Source organism: Danio rerio, chromosome 7 (assembly GCF_052040795.2).
Source record: "Danio rerio strain M-AB ecotype USA chromosome 7, GRCz13ab, whole genome shotgun sequence".
Classification (NCBI taxonomy): Eukaryota; Metazoa; Chordata; class Actinopteri; order Cypriniformes; family Danionidae; genus Danio; species Danio rerio.
Window position 1 is genome coordinate 27,144,389 of NC_141027.1, and position 26,256 is coordinate 27,170,644.

Consider the following 26,256-nt stretch of genomic DNA (forward strand, 5'->3'; position numbering starts at 1 on the left):
AAATACTGCTTCCATTATCGCCCAAATAAAACAAACAAGACTTTCTGAAGAAAATACAAATGCCTTGCTCTATTAAACATACTTTAGGAAATGATCACTGGAAAAAAATCACTGGAGGGCTTTTAATTTTGACTTCAACTATAGTTGGTTAAGTTTAGTTTGAACCCAGATGTTGTGGGACTGTACTGCCATGTAATAATTGCATTTGGACACAGTTGAATGTGCGAAGGAGAATGACTCATAATAATCATGATTAACTTGTCTATTTAAAACGACTGTATGACAGTAGAGGCTACATCAAGGGCTTTGAGGGGAGTATTGGCTCGTCAAATGATTTATTTTCCATCGCCGGCTGACAGACTACTATCCTTGTGCACAAACAATTTCTGGCACTGACAGATCTTTTTTTTGTGTCAAAAAAGATACACAGCTGAAGGATTCAGCATGTGTTTTTTTTCAGCTGTATACTGGCTGATGCATCACAGAGGTGAAGGTCTACCTTACAGATGAGACAAAACAGTGCTATGTGCTTGTTAGATTTGTTGGTAAATTGCTCAAGGCAAATGAGTTGATTAGATTACATGTTGTGACCCAGTGGTTTGTACGGTAGCTGTTGGGATTCAGATTATGAGGGGAAAAGCAGAGAACTTTTGCTGCATTAATACATAAGGTTGTAAGTTTTCTGAGATTTCATCATTGCATCACTGAGTATAGATGTACAGTCTTGGCAGAAATCAGATGTTGATTTATGACTGATAACTCTAGGCTGTTTTAAAAAGCTAAAATAAAATAATAAAAAAATTTAGTAGAGTACAAGAGTCTGGACGCAATTTAAAGTAAAGTTTTTAGTATGTAGAAGAAAAGGTTTAAAACTATTTCTGGGTCATTTAGTTTAATGATGTGAAATTGACCATGTGAACACTTCGTATGCATTGTCAGGCAGTATTTTAGAGTAAATGACACATTGTGATATTAAATCACTTACAGTTTTTATATTTGTTCTTATTTTTTTCTAAAATATATTTTTGAAATTATTTCTTGTGCTAATAATTTCAGTTGTATTATTTAAAAATATGTTGTCATCATGTAATCATTTAGTTACAATAAATTGGGAGACATTTATACAGACATACAATGTCTTTTACAAAGTAGGAACTCTTAATAAGCACAGTTGGGAATAGACTTTTGATGAGCAAAGTATATGTACTGTAGATGAGTTATACATGGCAGCTGGCCTTTCTTTTTTTCATGAGAATGCGGTATGTTTTAATGGTATTAAAATCTCAAAATTTGTCTTTATAAATACCAAACTCTGTCTTAAGATTAAGACAAAGTCTGTCTTAATCTTAAGCTAAAAGATGACTTGTCTGTTTTGTCCGTTCTGTCTCTGAGTGCATGCACCAAAAATTACTATATTGTGCTTTTAAAAACATTGAAGGGGTGGTCCACTACGATATCCTATTTTAGACTTTAGTTGATGTGTAATGTAGCTGTGTGAACATAAACAACATCTCTGAATGTTATATGCTCAAACGTCAATGCAAAGGGAGATATTGGCTTTTACAGAGTTAGTTTAGTAAAGCCTACAGCAAACAAATTTGGGAACTATAAAAAATACATCCAGGCTAGTGAGATCACAAGCGCTTCAGGTTACTTGCATTCACCACAAGCATACACCAATGGGGCATGGCCTGAGGCGCTTTAATGTTATACCAGAGAAAGCTAAAATGCCGTCCAAATGCTGCTATTTCCACATAGCTTGTTCTGTTTCTGTATTTGGGCTTCTAAAGGACATGACACAAAGAGACAAGTGCTTACAATTTAATTTTATAATGTTCCAGAGAATAATAAAAAAATATATAGCTAGCATTTGACAAAGGAGAACTTCAGGAATCTCTCCCAGTTCAGTGCTGGATTCAGCTAAAAACTCCTCCAACAGATGAAGCTGGGGATTGTGAGCCACAACCTGTATTTTTATTTGTTACAATTGATCTATTACATGCTCAGTTTCTAGCATAAATGATATGTTGTAGCGCGGACGTAAACAAGGATGTAAACAATGGAAATACGGATTGGCAGCACTAACAATTTACTGATGTAATCATCCACAATCTTCAGCAGCATGTGCAGTGTCATTGTCTCTATGCGGCCGCTTTCATTGTCTCTATGCAGCTGCTTTCTGTGCATTTTACATCTTTAATAACAAACTCTCTAAAGATATGTGAACGTTTCATATTACTTACACATGCTTATTCTGAATATATGTGAAAGACACTTTCATAAAATAGATTTTATTTTAGAGAGCAGGCGTGAGGTTCAGCTGTGTGCTGAATTCAGCTACTGTTTACACAGCGTAAAAGCGTGTGTTTGTAGGGGCATGATGTGGTGACGTGGAGCCGATCTGCGAATCACAGCACATTATGTTAGCTGAACAATCAGAGCCTCTTGAGGGCAGGACTTTTGGAGGAACTAGAAAATATGACAATTATTTTCATGTTAGCTGAGCTGTATATAATCAAGGTAAGATATATGAAAAAATTATGTGATTTTTCTACAAATGAAGCATGAGCACACATTGCTTTGCATCTTATAAACACAACCAAGCCTTAAAAATACACTCTGGACCACCCCTTTAGTAAATTGCAGTTACTGTAGATGTGTAAGAAGCTGTTTTCAATAAAATAACGCATATGGAAAGTTTCTTAAATCACAGGCCACTGGCAGGTGTGGCAAAATGTTACTTTTAGTTCTTATTTTTTTGCAGTACTGGTAGGTTGAAATGAAATTCTTTTAATTCATCCAAGATCAAATCATTTTTAATCTGTGATATGATTACAAGGAACTGTATTTAATTTAAAGAATGTGTTTTTATGTTGCATATATGTGGGAGTAATTGCTTCACAACCTCTCATTTGCTGTTTAATTGCCTATATATTAGCAGCTTATTCAGCATGGAGATGGAGGAGGCTAATGGCTGAAGGTCCCCTTGGGCTGTGGGACAGTAATGGGTTTAGTGAGCTGCATGTGATGTTTGATTTTAATTACTCACTCAGGTGAGTGCCAAATGTACGTGGATGATTGAGCATCTTCATAACTCAACCAGATGAGCTCCTCCACACATCTTTTCCTTTTTTTCTGCCCTTTGGCTAGTCTCAGTGCAACTTGCCTTGCATTTTCAATGACACAGGGTTGAAAAGTCTAAGACCACTTGTGCCAATGCTTGTTTTTCTTATTTTCTTGTTTTTTCTTATTATTATTTTAAATTATGTTAGCACGATAAAAACATGATTTAAAAAACAGAAATAGTTATGTTATTATATTGATAATTTTGGGCTCTTTTTTTAAACAATCTAGGCACAAAGTCTAAGGGTTCTATCTTACACTCGCTGCCAAGGTACGATGTAATTGTTGTTAGCTAGTTTCAGCTCGACACAAGTGTCATTTTCAGGAACTAAAATAGACCATATGGGGCATAGGACGTGTCTTTGGATATAACTCAGTTTTTTGACCACAATTCGTTATTATTGTTCACTTATTCGTTTGCTGGAAATTAGAACTGAATTTAAAAATAGTTTTGAATCAAATCTTTGCACTTAACAAATTAAATTAATTATGTAGGCTAATGGATGTCTGTGCGTGCAACACGTTTCCTTATCCATGAAAGAGAGTGAAAGTGAAAGTAAGGAATGAGGAGGCTCATTCTCTCATTCTCACTTTGCAGATGCTCTGTTTACCTGTTTTGTCGCTAGTGAAGCTATTATGTTTTTATCTTCTTTTTCATTCTTTTATAACACATTTTATCTGTTTTTATATTTGATCATTTTTATTATTTGTTTTTATATTTCTTATAACTGTTCCTCTTATTCCTGTTTATGTAAAGCACTTTGAATTGATCCTGTGTATGAAATGTGTTATATAAATAAACTTGCCTTGCCTTGAAGCGCTCAGTTTTTCCACTTACAAAGTCCGCCATGTAAGCAAATGCAAATGCGCTATGCCGCGATGCAACTGACTCTTAAAGGGAATGGGAGATGAGACTCTGCTCTAACAGGGTTGAGCTTATTCTCTTGATGAGTGAGAATAAACCAATCAAAGCGCATTTTCCGTCCTTAAAATAGAAAATGTGAATTCTGACACGCCATTAATGCTTTTGCGCCCTGGGCTTTGGACTTTGCGCCTTGATCATCAAAATAGAGCCCTTATACTTTGCACCAGATGTCTGCATATCAGACATCTAAATATGAATCCACAATAAATGTTTTGGATGAAAAATGGGTTTGTACAAGCTCTGGGCCCCATTTGGTTTACTAAATCAGGCCCAAAAATGGTTTTAAATCTTTAAATGTGTGGCCAACCTATTGTGACCACACCATCAGTCATTTAATATCATATTTTTGTACTTTTTTATGTTTCAAAATCATATTTATTTCTAACTTTAAATAATAGTATAATTATTCTATTTTCAGTGTGGTTTTTCAGGTATTTGAACTGGATTTAGGCACTAAAATTGAGGGCCAGACCCTATACTTGTGGATTTTCACTGAATCTCATTTCACATCTGGGCTTTGAAAAAAAACAAAAACAAAAACAAAACAGAAGCTGAGGCTAGAGGTGATTCTTCGTGTGGGAATTGTGACGTACACAAGGAATGGAGTACTGTTTCCCGGTCCCCCCTCTGGATTACCTCAAAGCCCGACACTCATCCTTCACCTGCAGCCGCTCTTTCATTAGCTGATAGCGCCCATTTGCACAGCCTATAATCAGTTTCGCCAGTTGGAGCCGTGCCAGTCCCCTTCCTCTGCGGCTTTAAAACGAGCCTTTTTGTTCTTTTAAATTGACTTTTTTTTTGCTCTCTCCTTTTGTCTACTTTAATCATTTCTTTTCTTTCCGCCTCAACCTTTCTGCTCCCTGCCTACTTCAATCTTGCGTCTCATCCCTTTTATCACTGTCTTTTTTAATTTCTTCTCCTTTCCTCCTCCTGCTCTCTCCTTTCCTAGCATCTCTATCATTCCCATCCCTTCAAATGTCTCCCGTTTCACGAATGCGCAATTACTCGAGACCCTTGCGTCATTTGACCGTGACAAACGTGAACGTGAAAGGGTACGAGGTGCAGCAGAGGTGAAGCGCTCTTGTGTTTGCGTATTTGGATGTGTGTGCTAGCTGCTCATGCTCAATCCCCACCCCCCTGCGTCTCTCAGAGAGTGGGAGATCCCGGGAGCGGGAAGGCCGTTTAAATGAAACTCGTGAGCTGGCCAGTGCTTGTCTGCAGCAGAAACAGCAGCTGCGCTCTGCTCAGAGGAGTGTTTACCGTAAGCTAGCAAACCTGCGGCAAGCATGTGGAACCGGGCGAGTTATTCTGAGCACATCCCTCAGTCCGAGCAGCCTTTCTGCAATGTGCCGCACAGGTGTGTATCTGCTCTGCCTCTTCAGCTTCAGAAACACACATCTGCACACTGTGTTAGGTAATACCGACTTATGCATGTTGATTTTGTGAGTTGATGGCTGTCCCGGTCTCTGAGGATGCGTTTCTTGTTTGATAGTGTTAGGCTTGTAATTGACTGCTAATGTTGACTCAAGGGTTTCCTTTAGGAAGCAGCCTGTGGTTTATTCATGCTTGCTGTAGCTGTGTGCTTTCCGCTTTGATCGTTTGAATTATGCAAGTGCAATATTCAAGGGTCATTTGCAGAACGATCTGTATGGGGATCTGTTTGGGCTTCTGGGATATTGATACTTTCATTAGGTACTCTTGGGATATGCAGCAGATCTAGTAAGATTCGAGCTAAAATTGTGCTTCTTGTTTGGGAGCTGTTCACTTCACACTGATTTCTCTAGAACTCTCACGCATATTTACATAGATTTTGTCCTGAATTGATGTCTTCGTATAGTGTACAGGTAGGCCTTTTATTTAAGATCACAAACATGCCTCTAAACTGCAATTTGCAACTTAAGGATAAGAGGGAGCAGGCGATTGCTTGTCAGATGGAGATGCAGAAATAGTTTATGCCTTCAATAAGGTTTTCCCCCATCTACCATTGGTCTGCCAAATTGATGGCTGCTGTGCCAAACTCACATCATTGGTAGTACTCAAACAAGCCGCAAACTATTTTATTTGCTAAATGTTTTTTCACTTACAGATGTCTCCTTAAATATCTATTTCTGTAATTTATTCAGTCTGATAGAAAACTTGTATCATATAATGAAAGTTATTTGAAAATGTTTTGGTCATAATATAGTTAAATGTACTATTCTTGCTATTGACAAACCATTAACTATTACTTTAGCCTCAATAAACTCCTAACTTGCTGATAGAGCTGGGCAATAAAATTGTTAGTATCGTTAGTATCGATATTTATTGACCAAACACCATTGTCAATTATGATAATAAAAAAAAGTTTGGTGTGTAGTAACATAACACGCGTGCATTTTCCATTTTACAATTAGTTAAAAAACATCTGAACATCTGAAAACACGAGCACTAGAACTAACCAATATGCCTCACACTTTGAATGGAATGTACACATTTCAGTAATAACGGCTCAAAAATTAGCTCAGACAAACACAAAGTATGCTCTTACACTTGTCACTTAATGTCAGAATAACAACACGCGTGAAAATTAGTGCTGTATTGCAGCAGTGAGTTGATTGTAAATAAAAAATTATGTCACCAGAGTGGCTTTTTGGTTTCTTTTCTTGTGCATCCCAGCCACTAACACCCCATCTGAAAGATTTTTTAACAAAAGGGTAATGTAATCATTTAACTTCACAATTTGTAATGTTGCAGTATCTATTTGAATACTGATGGCTGGTACCTTTACATGAAAGCTCAGATCTGATTGTCATAACTTGTTTTGTTTACAGAGTTTGAAGTTTACTGTATTATTAATATTGACACCATACAGATGTCAAGATCTTTACATTGCAAACACTTTGTAACATTTTATTTATCAAGTTTAAGAGTCTCTTTAACACTTATGTTTACTTTGTTTACTTGTTTAAATATTTTATTTTTGACTTAAAACTATTTGCCTTCGTAATGTTGGTAAATTAAAATAAAGTGCTCAAAATTATAATTTTAAAAAATTTATTGTTAAATATTCAATAATTATCGATATCAAATGATATAGATAATTATCAGTATCGCTCAGCCCTATTTGCTGATTATTAATAGTTATTTGGATAGTAGTTAGCTTTGGGTAGTTTTAAGGATTATGGATGTAGAATAAGATCTAACAAGAACTTGGACTTTATAAATACTAATAAACACCCAATATTTTAACAATGGGCATGTAATAAGCCACTAGTTAATATTGGGAATCATTACTTTAGTGTTATCAATGTTTTGATAACATTTTGTGCTACAGAAAATCTTGTTTAAATGGCTGTTTGTTCTTATAATGCATGAACAGTTCCTTAAAAATGGTTTTAATCTTTTACCATAATGCTCAAGTATAAACTCCCAATTGCTCAAATTTACCCCCCCCATCTTAAAATGTAAAAAAGCATCTGTATTGTTTCATTAATTAATACCCAATTTATACTGTGCAAATTATTAAAGACTCTAAATAGTATTCATATTTTTTACTTTGCACTCATTTACTTTGGGTCTCCAGCTTGAAAACCGCTATTGTACAATGTTGTATCATCTCATAAATAATTTCTGCATGTTATAGTGCAATATACCTTTTTGTTGTCTTCATTCTTAAGAGTAGGTCTAGAATCGTTTGTAATGCTTGCTGTTGAACATACTATACTTGCAGTGGCTTATAGCACCCATACTTACAATGCATTATATTACTCCTATAAAAAATACACTATCATTTTTTTGCAATTTGTTTTTTTTACTTTTGTGGTTTTAACCAGTCTACTCTATCATTGTAAGACCTGCTGGTTGTTATGATGGTGAAAGGGTCTTGGTGTCACAGAATAGATTATGGAAAAACAGACTCAATCTATTTATCATTTCCCCCTCTGGCTGGCCTTCCTGTTACCTCCACTATGAAACCCTAGTGACAGCACTGGCCTGGACTGCATGTCATCTTCCAGCCGTCATCTCTAGTGCACCCAGTGGGTCTTAATGTGGGCCCTGGAAGGAGCTGCATAGAGTATTTTTATTGGGGGACATTCAGTCAATCAGTCATAGGTATTTTAGTTCGAGACAGAAAAACTGTGCTGAGGAGAAACCTGGATCTGGCATTCCTAGAATAGAACTATGAAACCGTATGTGTTTGTTTCAGGTGATTTAACAAATGGAATCTGGAATTCCAGGAAATTGTCCAAAATCCCAGAATGTTTTGGTTGAGGTTCTCAGAGGGAATAAAGGTCCTGAATAATATGTGTTTGAAGAAGACGTACTATTTCACATCAAAACGCTCAATAGTGTACTGTACTTGTAGAATTGATTGCATATGCATGCGCTGTTTTGGCTTAATGCAGTATTACTGTATGTGGTAGTTCACTTGACTCTGCAGTGCATCACTCTTAGTAAACGACTTGAAAATTGTGTAAATAAATGCTATTATCCTCATTAGACTTTATACGCTTTGGACTTCAGCATAAAAGCCAACTGCTATATTAGCAAGGACTGCGTTATGAGGTGCTGAATGTAAAAAAGAGCACACCACATAAAACAAATACTCAGCTGCCTGTAGCACAGGTTTTACATCACTGGCAGCCTACTATTTAGTAGTTAAAATTTGCTTTTAGAGTTGCATGTGTAGAGTCATGGTTGACATGAAAATTTAGATTAAAGATGTATATTTAAGATTTGTGTTTTTATTCAGCATTTTAAATATGCAATAGGTTGTTTTCAATCGCATGGTTCTGGTGACGCACGAAGTTCATATAGAGGACAGGAAGTAAAAAACTGAATGGGAGACATAGTATTTTTGCGACTGATACCTTATTTCAACGAAGATATAAATAGAAAATAACTACATATGTTGGGCTTGAACCTTATATCATGAAGATGGCCGAGATTTCTACTGAACTCAACTATTTCTGCCTGTCATTGAGGCGGTAGATAAGCTATTACATTACATATTGCGTTGTATGAAAGCATACAAAAGCATGGACACATATTAATTTATTTTTGTAAGGGTGAAAAAGTGCTACTCAATAATAACCGTCTAGTTTTTTCGCAACTCGCAAGGGCTGCTTTTTTTGTTTTGTTCTGAATTTAACATCAACAAACATTTACTACTGCTGCGCATGTAGACATTAACATTACGGTTGTTTATTCGACCAAAACGCCAGTAAATACTTGGATTCTTGCAAAACAAGACAGAAATTAAATATTTGCCATTACATGGCAGGTTGCATTATTTATATTCTCCTAAACTTTGTATAACTTAAGTGTGGGGGTGCTTGCATCTGATTTTTATTTAACACATGAACATATTTATACACATAGCTAGGTCTTTATATAATCTTTATTAGTGCTGTCAAATGAATTATCGAGTTCAAATAAAATTTGTACACATTAATATATTGAATGAATGTTTATTACATGCAGTTTTTTCTTTTGTTTTCCAGCCAGTTTCTTGAACTTTCACCCCCTTTATGAACTAAAACTTTTGGAAAAATATAAAAGCTGTTTGGCATTTCTTATCCGATTTAAACAATTAATTGTGTCCACCAGCAAACAAGTTCCGAGTTTACTAGAGACACAGAGTCTTTACCAGCAGTGCACATCGAGGATGCCCATTTCTGTAACAATAACTTGTATTTTAAATATGTGATAAATGTGATGTATATTAGATTTCTATATGCAGGACCGCAAGATCAGCTGGTGTTTTCACTTTTGACTCGATTTCCTGGGTTGTAATTTTGAACTTTGAATTTTATAAATGTAGTTTCATTTTCAGTATGATGTGTGGCACATGCATTGATTTATCATGAATGTTATGTGAAAGTTCAAATGAATGAGAAGGGAGTCGTTTTCTGCTGAAGTTATGCAGAAATTAGATAAACCTTCTCTGAGCTTGGAGCACATCAATTATGCATGTCAGAAAAGTAGGTGATTAAATGCAGTCTTTGACTCTTTGTTTTGTTTCAGGAGGATATGTATAGCTAGCTAATATTCTATTCCAGAGATGTGAGCATTGTTTCTTTCTATTAATTAAAGTCAAAAGCCTTAGTCAAAAGATATCTTCAGTTTTTTTTTTCCTCTTCTTGGGTACAAAAAGTCGTAAAAACAAAAGCTCAAAATGAAAATACAGAACCATCTTATTTAGTTGATTCTAAGAAATTTACAGACAGATCTCCAGCAGCCTTTGCCTACAATTGTTTTCTATATGTAGCTAATATTTAATCCCAAATACAGGGTATCTGGGTGGTCTCAAAAAAAAAAGTTTAGGCCTTAAAAGTCTTAAAATTACTGAAATATTTTGTTGGAGGTCTTAAATCTTTTTTAATTAGGTCTTAATTTTCATTTGTTTATCTATAGCTACCCAATCTGGCCAACACCAATCCAATAAATAAATAATAAAACTTTTTATTTTTTATTTAAGAATGTACTTTTAAATTCTATTTACCATTATGTTTTTATTATTTTCCTTACAATAAAATTTGTTTTCCATGTATTTACTGCTGAGGACTTCTGACCTGGACAGACTGTTTAGTTTTTTATACATTTAGTTTATTATATATTTTAAAACCTTTAAAACTTTTTATTTTTATTTATAATTTTAATTCTTTTAAGAAAGGTTATGTTGAAAAAAGTGTGTGTATACAACTTGTTTTGACAATATTTAAAATATTTTCCTCAGAATTAACAAAAAGAAAATATTTGATAGGGCAAATAAAAATCAATTCCAACTGGGCCATTCGAAAAACTAGCCCTGTATGAGTTTCATTCATAATGGTCTTAAAAAGTCTTAAATTTAACTTGGCGAAACCTGCAGATACTTTGCAAATAAATTTTTTGCACGCTTCTTTAATTCCAGAAGAGAAATTGACTTTTTTGTGTGCTAATTATTATTATTTTTTTGCTTTGTTTTATTTGGTTACTGAGCAACAATAAATACAACTTTAAAATATGAGTTTTTGTAATTCTTAAACAATTATTAAGGTTACGAAATTAATGAATGTATAATAATCATGCTTACCATAAAACCATCATTATTTCTTTGACTGTAATCATACCAACAAAATCTTCTAATCAATCATGTAGTTTACATTTGTATGGTTCTCATGCGTTTCATACCGATTGCAAAAGCATTTGTTTTCAAGTTGGTTAATTTAAAAATAGAGGTTTCAAGCTTTATATACATTCTTTGTGTCTGTGAGGAAAATATTTTCTGAGATTCCAGTGTGTTTGCAGACCCCAGAGGGTTCATAACAATGAAGCTGCAGAAACTGTAAAGAACACGCATAAAAAGCCTCACCTCCAGAGAATGGGCAGTCTATAGTGATCAATGATTGGCTTCTTTACTGTAAGGTTGGGCTTTCTTTACTAGAGCCTCCATATTGATTACATTTTCCCCCCATTCAAAACTATACATTGACATGTCTTGTGTATTCAGTGGTCTTTGGTGATGTATAATATCTCTGAAAGTACAGAGGATTGTCATGGTCATCCATAAATGTACAGCTTCACTTGTTAAAGTAATAATCTCTCACTGTTACGCTGGCTTGCTCTTGTAGTTATTATCCTGTCCTGCGGCGCTTCAGTCATGACTCCTATTTGCTCTGTTAAATAATGAAGCACAGGTTGAGTTAACGTTGCGTGCTAGAGAGAGATCTTCTGGGAATGAGAACATGTCTTCCCCACTGCAGAATAAAGAGAGAGAGAGAAAGAGAAGTGAGGAGGTGTCACTGGTCCGTGTGGATGCTCTACTTTATTAGCTGATCACAACACGTCCTGAGAGAGAAAGAGAGAGAGAGAGAGAGAGAGATTAAAGTTGGCCAGAGTTGGATATATGATCACATAGTGTTTTAGTAGATATTTTTAGAATCTGTATAAATACACTATAGACAGCATCATTATTTCAGGTTTCAGTGTCAGGGGATTTATCAGAAATTCTAATCTGCCTATTTTTGGCTCAGTAAACATTATGTTAATATTAAATATAATAATTAATATTTTTATGGATATTCTTTTACAGTATTACGTTGTGTAGAGCTTATGAGTTGATTTGAACACACATAAAAATCTTAATTCTAAATGGCCAGGATTTGTATATAATAATACAATCTTTTACAATTACAGCTGTGCCTACCCTTTTGGTGAATAAAGGGTCTGATACCAATCAGAGTGGTACATTTGAGAATCACAGTGGTACATCTAAATCTGCAACTGATCTAGAGAGAACATTCATTCATTCATTTTCCTTCAGCTTAGTCCCTTAATACATAAGAAATACAAAAGAAATCAGACCCACCCTTTTAGTAAATAAAAGGTCTGATACCTCATTCAACCACAAAAAGTTATTTCTTTCTCAGCACCATCACAGAAAACTTAAGTACAGTATCCCAAATCTCAATTAGCTTTTCACAGTTGCCAAAAATATGCATTATTGTGCCCTTATGTGTCTTACATGTGCTGGATAAAGGCGATGCACCAGGATATATCCTACTGTGGCGAATTGGTGTTAAGTATATCCTTTGTATAAATTTGTAATTTTGTTCAGTTTTTTTTGTTTCTAAAAATGCATAATTTTGATCATCATATTTGACGTTGAATTGACTCTTCAAAAATGCTGATTCATCCTGCTAAGAAACACATGAAATCTTAATTATTAAATCATTAATTTATATAAAAAATTAAAAATGTTTTTTGAGCGTCGATATTGCAATGAGAGCATCCACAATAGTCGGATCGCAGGATTAGATTATTTATTAAAGATTAAAAGATGCAGGTATTATTAATCTAAAACAATTCATGCAATGATGGCCATGTTACTTTATGTTTGATTGTTCAATTTCTGTTTCTGGATACTGTTAGACTCTCCAGAAAACCATAAAGCACTGTTTATTTCACCTCTGTATTTGCTCTGTTGTACTTATATACAGTATGCTTGTAATTAATTATGATTTATTCAAGTGCACTGCATAGAAAAAGACTTGATCATCCCAGTAGATCTAAATGGATGAAATCTTTCCAAATAGATCTATTTAATTAATCTGGTAAAATTATAATTATAATTGCTATAAATATCACAGAAAAACAAAATATCCCAATGTCAGATTGTTCCAATATTGTGCAGCACTAATTGCAGCAAACATTATTTTGTCAGACCCTTTAGTTATTTATTATTTTTTGTTAAGTTGTCAATTCAGAATAATGGGAGAATCAATTGAATCATTAAATAGTTTGTCCAGAATTGTGCAGCTCTTGTGTTTTGTAGTCAGTGGTATTTGTTGTAAGCTATTAGATTGTAGTCATTGGTCTCAGTTCAGCTAAAAGATTCCCCTCACTGACCTTTCTGCGGTGTCCCTGTCCTTATCTGATCTGTGTTGTTTTTAGTCAGGGTGTTCACAAGGCTAATGCATATCTATATTCTTTAACATCAGACTAACAGTTCTATAACTGGATTGGTTTGTCTGGAACTCAGTGTGTTGTGTCTATGTGACAGTATTGACTGAGAGGTGACAGAAGGACGAAAGCCAACAGCTGGAACTAAATAGGATTATACTCGGTTTATTGTTGTTCTCCATTTAAGTCTTGCTCTTTCCTTCTACTTTCTAAGTTTGTGTTGATGGGAAAATGTTACTGATTGTTCTTGATTAGTATTTACACCTCTGAAATGGCTCAGAAATTCTACCATACTGCATAATGTTATCAAGCCATCTCTTAGGTCGCAAGGTCATTGTTTTTCAGTGATTCTGCACTATTTTTAGCTAAAGTTAGCCATGCATCATATACAAGGTGTATTTTACTGTTAAGTAAAACAAATCTTGTTCCCATAGTTGCACTTTTATTAAAGCTTTGAAGGACCAGAGTGTTGAGAATGATTGTTTATACTATATATGGCAGCTTAAAGATGACTCTGATCTAGAATGAAGTCACATGCATTGCTCAGGTGTGAATTTTTTTTATTATTATTCCCCCCCCCCCCCCAAAGACTTTAACAGAGTGTAAAAATCTTGACAGTTCAGTGGGTTTTGTTTATTCAAATGGATCTCTTTGTATTTTCTGTTTAATTCGAGTCAGGTGATTGGCTGGGACATCCTACAGCTTGATTTTCTTTTTCTGAATCCATTTGAGAGTTTTTTGGCTGTGTTTTGGATCATTGTTTTATTGAAGCTTCATCATCCTGGTAATGTAAATGTTGGACTGAAGCAGGTAGTATTAATTTACAATGAGGAAGGGCAGAGGGTTGCTGAAGAACTACTGAGAGATTTCAGCTGCTGTCTGGGCTTTTACTGTCTTTTTACACCTTCCTTCATGAATTCAATATATTTTTTTATAATATGTCATTTCATGTTATTACACGTGACTTCATTTGTGAACTAATTAGATTTGTTGTCTGTTCATATATGGATTTCTTAGTTGTTAACATCTGGTGAAAACTACAAGTCAAATCGAAATGAAAATGGTGATGTTTTGATTACTTATTTCCCCCAGTGTACAGTATATAGAGTATGTTTTTGTGTTTATGTTAAAAATGTTAACATTAAAGGATTAGTTCTCTTTGAAATTATAATTCTGTTAGTAATTACTCACCCTTGTGACATTCCAGTCATTTACTTTTTCGAAACGCAAATGAAGATATTTCAGGTGAAATCCAAGAGCTCTCTCATACTTTATAGATAGTACAGTGTTTAGAAAAGTCATTGCATTTTTGTAATCATATGGAAGCTCCAAGAACATTTTGGTGTAAAACTTTAAAAAACATCTTTGTTTTTCTTTGTGTCTTCTACATTAGATCAGGGTGTGCTTTTAGTAAAGGCAATACAATGCTTGCATTTTGCGTTAATTACTCTAATGGCAACTAGTAAATACACACCATGACATGACGCAGGAGAGAAGAACAAACTTTCATTTACAACAACTGAAGTCAAATGGAATGTCGTCACAATGTTTTTTAGTGGTGCAAAACTTTTTAACTTTCAGTGAATTTTGTCATTTTAATCTTAAAATTGGTTATTCAAGTACTGTAAATCATGTAGATCTGTAGAAAGAAATCTGAGATTGGGCAGAGGGGTCTAATTGCAAGGGCTTTATAAATATATAAACATGTATAGATAGCTTTGTTCGAAAGTAAATACATGACTGTACTCTTTGCATGACAAACTTATTTATCAATGGAGTGAGCGCAGCTTCAAACCACCCAATCAACTGTGCCCACACCAGCTATGGGTCATGCACATTTTCATAAAGGAGAAGGTAGCACGTGCCATGAACATCTCCGAGATAGAGAACATATAAGATTTTATTATTTTATTCGTGACTTTGGTTTACAATATGTTTGTCACTGGAACTGCATGCAAATATGCAAATAAGACCATTAACACAGAGTTTAGTACTGTACAGTGTGAGATGCCATAAATACCCAAAGCTGGTTTCTTATGAGTATCATGAAACATGAAGCAAAATAGCGAAGGATTACATTTACTGGGGTTTAAAATGCGTCAGGTGACGTGAAAATCCCAGAAACATCTGATAATCTCAAAAAAAAGAACAGTAAGCTCAGCTGTATCTTTCTGTGCCTGTCCTTAAAGACCTTTTAAATAAAGCCAGTGTCTGTTCTACAACTCACCTCTAACCCTACCCAGCAGGAGATGCCAAACTTCTGCTCGTTTCCCATGTAGGTGAACTCCTGTTTCCATATGCTGAAAGGAGAATAACATTCAGCTCAATTCTGTAACTAGAAACCAGACTGTTTAGCATGTTTCTGTTACTATTAGCCTAATACAACTAGAGTCCTGTGGTATCTGTGACTTTAGTGTGAGTTGGCAGTGTATTGATTTTTTTTAATTGACTTGTTAGTACCAGTTCTATTTGAACCCAGTGATTATTTATTGTCCAGTGCTGAGAGCAATGCGGCGGGGGCTTTGGAGTGAACCAGATCTCCTTATGCATAATGGATTGTGTTGGCCTTTATGCATAGTGGGTATTGCTGAGGGGAAATATTTGATTTCAACAATATAACAATGAGGATTAATCTGGTCTAAATTTAAATTCTGTAAGTCAGATTGGCTTATGATTTCTGTCAGGATTATGGTCATTTTTTTCTCTGTAAGCTTAGATTTAGACCACAGAGGAATCGGATAATCCAGAAGTGAACATATGTGGACAGCTTGTGAACACATCTGTGTGGGTCACATTTTGCCTACATTGTGGAGTGTGCCTATAAGGAAAAATGTTAAATACTTAACATTAGAATTAATATTTTAACAAAAATGCAAAAAACTTTGGTGTGAGTAAAGTTTAGATATTGAGATTGTAAAAAATAATGGTAATTTAGTATGGTTTTTCTCATGTTTTGGCGCATTAGCTTGCATATTGGCTGTTTATCGTATTAATAATGCTCACATGGATTTCGCCTTTGTTACAAGGTATTTCTGTTAAATGCATTGAGTCTCTGTGAGATTTCTGTCAGTTGCTGGGTTCCCGTCTGTCCTTGTAAGAAATATCTTAATTTTAGTTTGATTAAGTCCTAAAATTAGAAAAGATGAGTTGTGTATTCAGCCTTCTGAGGAGCAAGTGATCAAAGCCTGAGGTGGAGTGAAAACACGTTTCTCTCTCTACTAAGGGTTCTGTATAATCGCTCCACTGGGGATGCATTCCGGTTTTTCTCATTCCCGCTGACGGGAATTGTGTTCAGTTCCGTTTTAAAAGTTATGTATGGTCATTTTTTACTTCATGATCACCTGAACACAACATATGTAATAATAATAATAATAATAACAAAAATAAATTTAGGGCGTTACGGTGGCACAACAAGTAGCACGATCGCCTCACAGCAAGAAAGTTGCTGAGTCAGTTGGCATTTCTGTTTGGAGTTTGCATGTTCTCCCTGTGTTTGTGTAGGTTTCTTCTGGATGTTCCACATTCCCCCACAAGTTCAAAGACATGTGGTACAGGCGATTTGGGTAAGCTAAATTGTCCATAATGTATAAGTGTGTGTGTGTGTGAATGAGTGTGTATGGATGTTCCCCAGTGATGGGTTGCTGCTGGAAGGGCATCCGCTGCGTAAAACATATGCTGGATAAGTTGGTGGTTCATTCCGCGTAGTAACCCCAGATTAATAAAGGGACTAAACCAAAAACAAAATGAATGAATAATAAATGTAATTGTTTGGGAATTAACACTGTTAATAAATAGACTTACACAAGTTGAATGTGGCATAAGCATGTTTTTGACTATAAAAATACCAAATATTTTGCAGAAAAACATGCTAAGTTAACATACTTGTTTAACATTAGCTTTTAAAATACACAAACTGGCAATATTAAAGTGGTCTAAAATATCTCTTCTTTAAATTCTCTTTGTCTCAGTAATTTAAATAAAGTGTTTATTAAAGGAACGTGGCCTGAAAGAAAAATGTAGTCAAAAAGTTTTTTTCTTTATTTAATGCTCTCATATTGAGGCTTTATTCTACATGACCTTAGAATACCCTTAATCCTCTACATGCCTTAATCTTACCCCATACCTAAATGTAAGTGCTGCAACCACTACTTTATTAACGATTAATAACCTGATAGGAGTGTTGCAATGCTTCATTATGTAGAGATATCATAATATTAAATGTGATCTGCATCGTTGGTGTAAAAAATGATTCATGACATGACTTTATCCAGGAGTCAGCAATGTAGATTATATTATGTTGTTTTAAAACTGACATTTTTGATCATCTTCTGTGAATGCGGATGATCTTTAATGAAACCTGAGTTTAATGTCCCTCCACTTAAAATACATTTACATAAAGCATAAAAAATATCTAAAAAAGGTCATAGATTTAAAAAAATAATCAGGCAATCTTATCTGATTCCAAGTCATCTAAGAAGGCACATGACTTTATTGATGACAATACATGTTATAACTATAAGATATTCAATGAATGGCTGCATTCACTCTTTGAGAAAAATAAAAGTCGACAGAGTTTCAGTGACAGCATGTACTGTAGCAGTTCACAACTACTGTATTTAATGTTGAATTTTGTTTTATTTTGCAAGGGGGAATCTTATAATGCCAAACGTCTAAATTTACCAGTTAAAATTGCCTATTTATATTCAGTTTAGAACAGAGTGCAAGCATATGTCTCTAGCATAATTCATAATTCAGCTTCAGTCTCATGCATATTTTCAATCTTAACTAGCACAGTTGTTGCTATAAAAATGTACAAAAAGTTCCCACCATATAGTAAAGCACACTTTATAGTGCTCTACTGTATATACATAAATATCATTAAAACCAAATAACCAAGGAAATGGAAAACAGCCACTCAGGTGCAACGCTCAGTATGATGTCCTGCAGACAGAACATAGTGCAACTATAAATGTGAAGCATTGCTTGTTCTTTGAGACTGGAAAATTTGCATTTAAAATATGTTTGCTGTCCTTTCACACTAAGAGTTCAGTAATGGCATTGGTCTAATGGATTATAATATAATATAATATAATATAATATAATATAATATAATATAATATAATATAATATAATATAATATAATATAATATAATATAATATAATATAATAAATAACAAAGTTCTGTTGTTGCATGCAAAATATACACATTTAACCAAGGGCTTAACACAGTTGTCTTTAGTTTGAGAAATCAGGTTTGAAGTGGTTTCTTCCACATGATAATTGGTTGTTTAAGGCATCATTGCTATTACTATAAGATGTCTAATGGCCCATTGACTTACCTAATAGGAAGTAATAATGTGCTTTAAAAGCTGCTCAAAAGAGGTCAGAATGGGCAGATCTGAATTAAAGTTGTCTGTTTAGAATTGTTGTCTTTTGAAAACACTGTTTGATGCTCACAGAATATTTGAACACTGGCTCTGAAATTATTGACGTGTTCTGTCTGCTGTACATCTGTTTTACTGCAATATGGAGCCTAACATTGTAAGTCTGCTTACATTTGGAACAGGACCATCAGTGATAAATGCAGTTAAGCGTTTGGCTGAACTGAAGCCATCGTCTGTCGAAACCTCAACTGCTGAGCGTCTTCTAAATAGAAGAGGACTGAACATTTCTAATCTGAAGAGATGAGCTGAAAACTCTTCACAAGGCTTGTCGGAAGCAAAGTGCTTGCGAGATTACAAGATGTCTGAAGTTATAGAAACACTGATGATTTAGTGCCTTCATCTGAACTAAGGAATGACAGGGGGAATATATTCTTCCTGCGCTGCCTTAAGGCATCTTTGATTTTGTCCTTGGGTTGCTTTTTCTTGATTTTTGCTTTCACATTCCCTAGTGCTAGCCTTTGAAATAGTGGAAATTGTTCATTTTTATTAAGTTAGTTTCTCCATCCCTGTCACATGCAGTGATTTGGGAATGTTAATATAGGAATACACATGCATACTTGTGTACATGGTTTACAGGTGTGTAAATTGTGATATTTTGTTTTTCTGCGATTTATACTTTGCGATATACTTTGTTATAATTGAGAAGAATTTTTGGTCATACTTTATTTTAAGGTTTAGTTCTCACTCTTAGCAAACCATTTTGACTTTCCCTCTAAATTGCTCCTTATTAATAGTTGGGGGGGGGATTAGGGATGTAGACTAAGATCATACAGAACATGCGCTTTATAAGTACTAAGCAGCCAATATCTCAATAACATCCATGCTAATAAGCAACTAGTCAATACTGCGATTTGAGGAAAATATTAAATTGTGATTTTATTTTATTTATTTATTTATTTTTTGAAAGATATTGCGATTTTGATTTGATTTGTGATTTATTATTGTAGTCTTGCTGCATCTCAATCTGTATCGTATCTTCTTATTGCTAAAATGCAGTGAGACTGAAAAGATATAAACGTACCCTAACGTTTATTCAAATTTTTCTCTAGAGCAAACTGTAAACTCAAATAATGCTTTATTATTTCTTTGATATTAATTTGTCTGATAATGCTTCAGAATCAGCAAATGTCATCATCCCACACCCGTCACTTATCTGCGTTTTCCTTTTTGTTTGTTTTATTGTGGATGTTCCACATAGTTCGCTTGTGCAATTCTGATTGTGCAGAACGAATTTGCTCTGGGCGGGGGAAATTAAATTGTGTGTGTGTGTGTGTGTGTGTGTGTGTGTGTACACACACACACACACACACACACACACACACACACACACACACACACACACACACACACACACACACACACACACAGCTGAAGTCAGAATTATTAGCCCCCTTCGATTTTTTTTCTTCTTCTTTTTAAAATAATTTCCAAATGATGTTTAGCAGAACAAGGAAATTGTCACATTATGTCTGATAATATTTTTTCTTCAGGAGAAAGTCTTATTTGTTTTATTTCGGCTAGAATAAAAGCAGTTTTGAATTTTTCATGAACCATTTTAGGGACAAAATTATTAGCCCCTTAGAGCTATATTTTTTCTTGATAATCTACAGAACAAACCACTGTTATACAATAACTTGCCTAATTCCCCTAACCTGCCTAGTTAACTTAATTAACCTAGTTAAGCCTTTAAATGTCTCTTTAAGCTGTATAAAAGTGTCTTGATAAATATCTATTCAAATATTATTTACAGTCATCATGGTAAAGATAAAATAAATCAGTCATTAGAAATGAGTTATTAAAATTATTATGTTTAGAAATGTGTTGAAAAAATCTTCTCTCTGTTAAACAGAAATTGGGGTTAAAATAAACAAGCGGTCTAATAATAATAATATATATATATATATATATATATATATATATATATATATATATATATATATATATATATATATATATATATATCATATCACAGATTTGCTAATCTCAACGTTTTGATTCAATTTCAATTAAAGTGTAGCCTAAGTCCCTAAAGTGTAACTGAATGTATTAATTTTGATTGACTGGGATGATTCTGTAGGCGAGTGAATCATGCATAACATGTAATAAACAAACTGCAAGCATAGATGAACACAACGAAGCAAAGATAAAGGTGAAATAAACAGTGCATGCATTATGGTTTTGCATATGTAAATGTAAAAATCACATTGCAAAGTCAACTCAACATTGCATATCTATTGTGGATGCACACATCACGATATCGATGCTGAAACGATAAATTGTGCAGTCCTACCATTAGGTATGATATTTTTTTAGCGTTTTGAATTAAAGGGACATGAGGTGTGACCTTGTTAACCACCTTAATAGAGTGCGTATAGGCATATATTATGTTATTATAACAATCTAATGTGGCAATAAGATCGTAATACTGTGCATTTAACACAGTGGCCATATTCATCAATGTAAACACATCAAAAACAACATTAGCATTATAGCAGACACTGTAAAAAGCCCATTGACAGCCACTAAACTTTATGACAGGGTATTCCAGTGTCATCAAGAGTCAAAATGTTGAGGGGCTGCTGTACAGGAGTTATGAATAGAGATTATAGATCGCGAAATTTAGCTGTATTTATTTTAGCAGTTTTTTTAAAAGCATGACGATAAAATACAAACGCGGTTGTGAATAAATCAGAATGTGTTTGTTTGTTGAAAAATTCATAATATTGACAAAAAATACTAATTTGTGGATCTCTTTACTTCTGGGTGCAGCTGTGGCTGGCGAATTCTGGGAAATATTTCTTACCCATTTTTTTCAAGTGTGGTCCTGAAAAATCTTCGTTTGAAGGGGTGTATACCCCTTGCCCTTAGCCCTACACCTTCAAGCTAAAGAGAATTGGGACACCACTACCCCTCCACGGGCACGCGCAAAACGAGGGGTAAGGGGAAGGGCTTAGGGGTAGAATTTGGATTGGGCCTAAGTCAAACCCATATCATTATACAACTTTGTGTCCCTGTAAACCAAATACACACACACACACACACACAAAATAACCTTTAAAAAAATCCGGGCATCTATGATGAGTTTTGTAGGATAAGTTTAAGGTGCATCATTAGCATTCAGTGTGCTCTCTGTATGACAGCTTTTATTACCAAGAGGAGTGTGAGTGTGAGTGTGAGTGTGAGTGTGAGTGTGAGTGTGAGTGTGAGTGTGAGTGTGAGTGTGAGTGTGAGTGTGTGTGTGAGTGTGTGTGTGTGTGTGTGTGTGTGTGTGTGTTTGTGTTTGTGTTTCAGTATGACTGTGTGTTCATGCAGAGGTTGAGCCTGTGTCCTTGCTGCAGATATTCTCAGGGTCGCCCTGATGTTGATTGTGTTGAGGCCACTGAAACATGTTTATGCCCAAAGAACAACTGTCACTGCAATATTTTCCTCCGCAGCTCCCTGCTGACAACATACTGTCCCATATCTTTGTCTCATTTTCACCCCGACAGCCAGAAAGAAGGTATTGCATCTCAAATTAAATCTCAGGCTCAAATATCCCCCCAGGTCACATCCAGGTCACTTCCAGCAATACTGAGGTTCTTAAATAACACAAACTGATACTGGATAAGAAGCAAATGATGAGGGAAGACATTTGTTAGTGCATATCTGTTTTGGGTTTATTAGTTTTTCATTGGACCCCAGTTAAAATAAAAGGTATATGATTTGGCTACTTTATGGCTGTTATGATCACCAGCAGTGTTGCCCTTGCAGGCATTCTACCGAACTACAAATCCCGTCATGGCCTGCAGTCACACACCTGTTTCAGTTCACCTCCTGATTATACACACACACACAATTGAAACTAATCAGGACTGATTACTTGGACTATATTCATAACACTCACACATACATCAATGGTGAGTCTTGTTACCGTAGTGTGCATTATATAAGCATTTTTTTTATGGTCTAGTGGTGTTTTTGACTCTTGTTTCATTGTTTATGCTGGTTTTCACCGCCAGCCTCAACCATTCGCTTGTTATACTGACTACTCTACATGCTATCGTTTGTCCCTGTTTGAGCTTTGCCTGCCTGATGATTCTATTAAAAGCTGCATTTAAATTCGACACTTATTGTCCCCCTCCACTCTTTATTCAATTGGGCTTTATTTTAGGTATTTGGTCTTGTACAGATGGTTCATGATTTCCAGATACATTCAGAGAAACAGGTGCCTGCTTTTAATTTTGTTTGTGCCTTTTTACATTCTTGCTGAGCCGTGTTTATTAAAAGTATCTCATTGCTGTTGATTACCTGACTTTCAATGTGAAAAGGGAATTATACTTTGTGCACTCAGGCTAGAGCAAAACACACAGGGGACTTCAATTCGTAAGTAGGAACAGTCCTATTTACTTAGAGAAATGAACCTGTGTGTTTGCGTTTAATAGAATTTGATATTTTCCCTCTATTTTTCATAGTACTTTTGAATTAAATGGCCAGCATTATAATCAGTATTAGTGTTTGCAATCTGGCTCTATGACAGGCTCATTTGGATGGCAGTGATGTGGTGCCTCAGGCTGTCTATAAGACTACTGACCGCATGCTTTCTTATTACTGCGACAAATGTGGGCCGCAATCGCTCTGTCATTACTGGTTAGATCACTGAATACCACTATCTCTCACTTTCAAACAGCACACAATCAAGATTGAGCATCCTATTTTAGCCCAGACAATGTAACTTTAAAAGGCAATTGTCCTTGTGCTAACACTTTTGTGTGTGTATACACGTAACATTTAAAAGTTTGGGATTGGTGTTTTTTTGGTGAGTCAGTAGGTGTCATTCACTTAAACTCCTATAATTTTTGTGTTTATCAAATGTGAATGGGAACTATATCATATTTTTTATAATGTTAGAACTTGCTCAGGGTATGTGCTTTTTTACATGTGATTTTAGGTGTCCTTACAGTAAAGAAACTTCAATTCTTGTTTTTCTTTTGAACTGATGCTTTTCTGATTTAAAAGCATTGATTGGTCCATGTAAAAGCATAATCATTATATAAATGTTATATTCAATGTTTTATTCTAACAGCACACTGTTTTTAAATAAACAGTACGCTGTTTATCAGAGAATTGTAAAAAAAATAGCGCATTTTCCAAAAAAATATTAAGCAGCACGACTCCTTTGATAGATGATAATAATAAAATGTTTTGAGCTCTAAATCTTCCTATAGAATTCTGAATGATCTTAAGTCTGAAAATCAGCTTTTCTAACCCAGCAATACCATTTTAAAAAAGACCTGGCAGATAATTATTACTTGTTTAGTAATATTGTCTTGTTATTACTTCTTTTTAGCTTAAACTAAATTTTACTTAATTTAAATACTTAAAGCACAACCCTTTGAGATATAATTTAGTATATGTACACCTGGCAAAAAAGTAAAGGATTCGTTCATATTAACAGTTTATTGGAGTGAATTTTGTAATGTATAGACCTTTTTCATGGCTGCTGCATGGAGGGCGCCATAGCGACCAGCTTCTTCCGGTAGAATGCTAAAAACTTCTGTTTACGGCGTGTACAACTGGTGATTTGCGCTCCGAAAATGGGTTTCAATAACATTTTAATGGATAACAGAGTGTTTTGTGACACACAACCTAGAAATGTGTCTGTTAAAGCCGTTATAATCTGTCACATGTGGTTCAAGCGCGTCAGAAATACGAGAAAAAGGTTCTCCTAGTTCACGTGTCTGCCGTCAGAACAGAGAGAGCGAGAGAGAGAGCGAGCGAGAGCGCAAACCAGAGTACTGGCATGAAACTTAACAGGTATGAAAGTCGTGCAATTTACAAAAATGACCAATAAAAGTCTGTTATTGATACTCTGCTGGCTGATTTGCTGTTCATTCTAATCGCGAGCCGTTTGTGTTTTATTTCGTATGTTGTACTCACCACGGTTTACCACGGTGTTTTTCTCACCACAGTGTTTTTCTGTCATTTCGAAATGACACTAGCATATATTTTTACTTTGTCAAAGTTATTAAATCAGTGTGTCAGTGGCACAGTACAGGCTACATGTGTGTCAAACATTTTGCTGAATTACATTTGTTTGGGCTGGTTATATATTTAAAATAAAGAGAAAATGTTGACTTTAGCAATGTTTAAACTGCAGAAGATGCCGTCTGACAACGAGGGGAAAATGCCTCACAGCAGCTGTTTTCCATCCTATTAGATCGCATTTCTTTAAATGATCAGTCCAGGAGATGGTGCTGATGGACAACAGTATTAGTTCAAAGAGGATAAAAGCAGGTAAAATAGATTAAAACTATCGTTTCAAAGCTGTCCAAATGTGACTGTTTACACGCATCAGCTGCCGACCGGAAGTTCTTCGCATTCTCCTTGCGCATACACGCAAAGCATAATGATGGGTAATTTTGCGTTCCAAGAAAAAGGTCTATATATGCATTTTAAAATATATTAAATGTATTTAAATACAATTGTTGTCTGTAAAAGTTTTATAAACTATAGGAAATTACATAAAATGAGCTTTTACATGTCATTATTTTCTTGTGTAACTCTCTTCTACTGTCAGACACTTGGGCACTGTAAACAATTTAAATTCCTTTCATTTTATGGTTAAAAATGTAAAAACACCTGTGTTTTAAAGTATTAACATCTAAATTATAGCTTCTTACGCAGATAAAAGTGAGAGTAATGCAGGTAATTCTCAAAGTCAATTTACGGTAATTTAGCGTAAATAATTACTGCTCAAAGGCACATTGGCTTAGTGGTTAGCACCTTCACTTCATAGCAAGAAGGTTGCTGGTTCAAGTCCCAGCTGTGTCAGTTGGCATTTCTGTGTGGAGTTTGCATGTTCATTCTTTACAATTGTTGGCAGGAGCTTTAATTCAACCCCATTTTGATTATGCTACGTCATTTTGGTACAGTAGCTGCTCACAAAATTTGAAGGAGAAATTGCAAAAGGCACAAAATAAATTAGTACGAATAATTTTAAAAATGCATCCTAGAGCACATTTGCACAAAGAGTCTTTTAATAAATTAGGTATGTTAACTGTTAGTAATAGAGTGTGTTTTTTAAAACTGGGAATGGTACGTAAAATGTTTAATAATGTGAGAGAGAGAATTATGATAGGGTACCTGTCAAAAAGTTTGATGGATTGTAGCCCCGCCCCCTAAGGCGGGACTTCCGGTCTAAGCCCCGCCCCTTTTATATAAACTTTATAGTTCCGGTAATTAGATTCTTATCGGTTTAATATAAAATAATAATTCCGGTAATTAGATTTTTATCAGACTAATTAAATTATTGATTCCGGTAATTAGATTTTTATCAGACTGAAATAAAATTATTATTAT

At 34.9% G+C, this 26,256-nt stretch overlaps 1 protein-coding gene across 40 annotated transcripts in view; it reads left to right on the forward strand.

The window, feature by feature from the left end:
• The window catches only part of plekha7b (pleckstrin homology domain containing A7b), a 193,889-nt gene that overhangs the window by 38,024 nt on the left and 129,609 nt on the right, over positions 1–26,256 (forward strand). Inside the window, exon 1 of one of the 40 annotated variants that reach the window (NM_001443046.1) lies at positions 5,262–5,405. The exons of the other annotated variants lie outside the window; for them this stretch is intronic. Within the exon in view, the coding sequence (NP_001429975.1) occupies positions 5,335–5,405 (71 nt within the window). The 5' untranslated portion in view covers positions 5,262–5,334. Of the gene's footprint in view, positions 1–5,261; positions 5,406–26,256 lie in introns of those variants that run through there. 40 annotated transcript variants of the gene reach the window in all.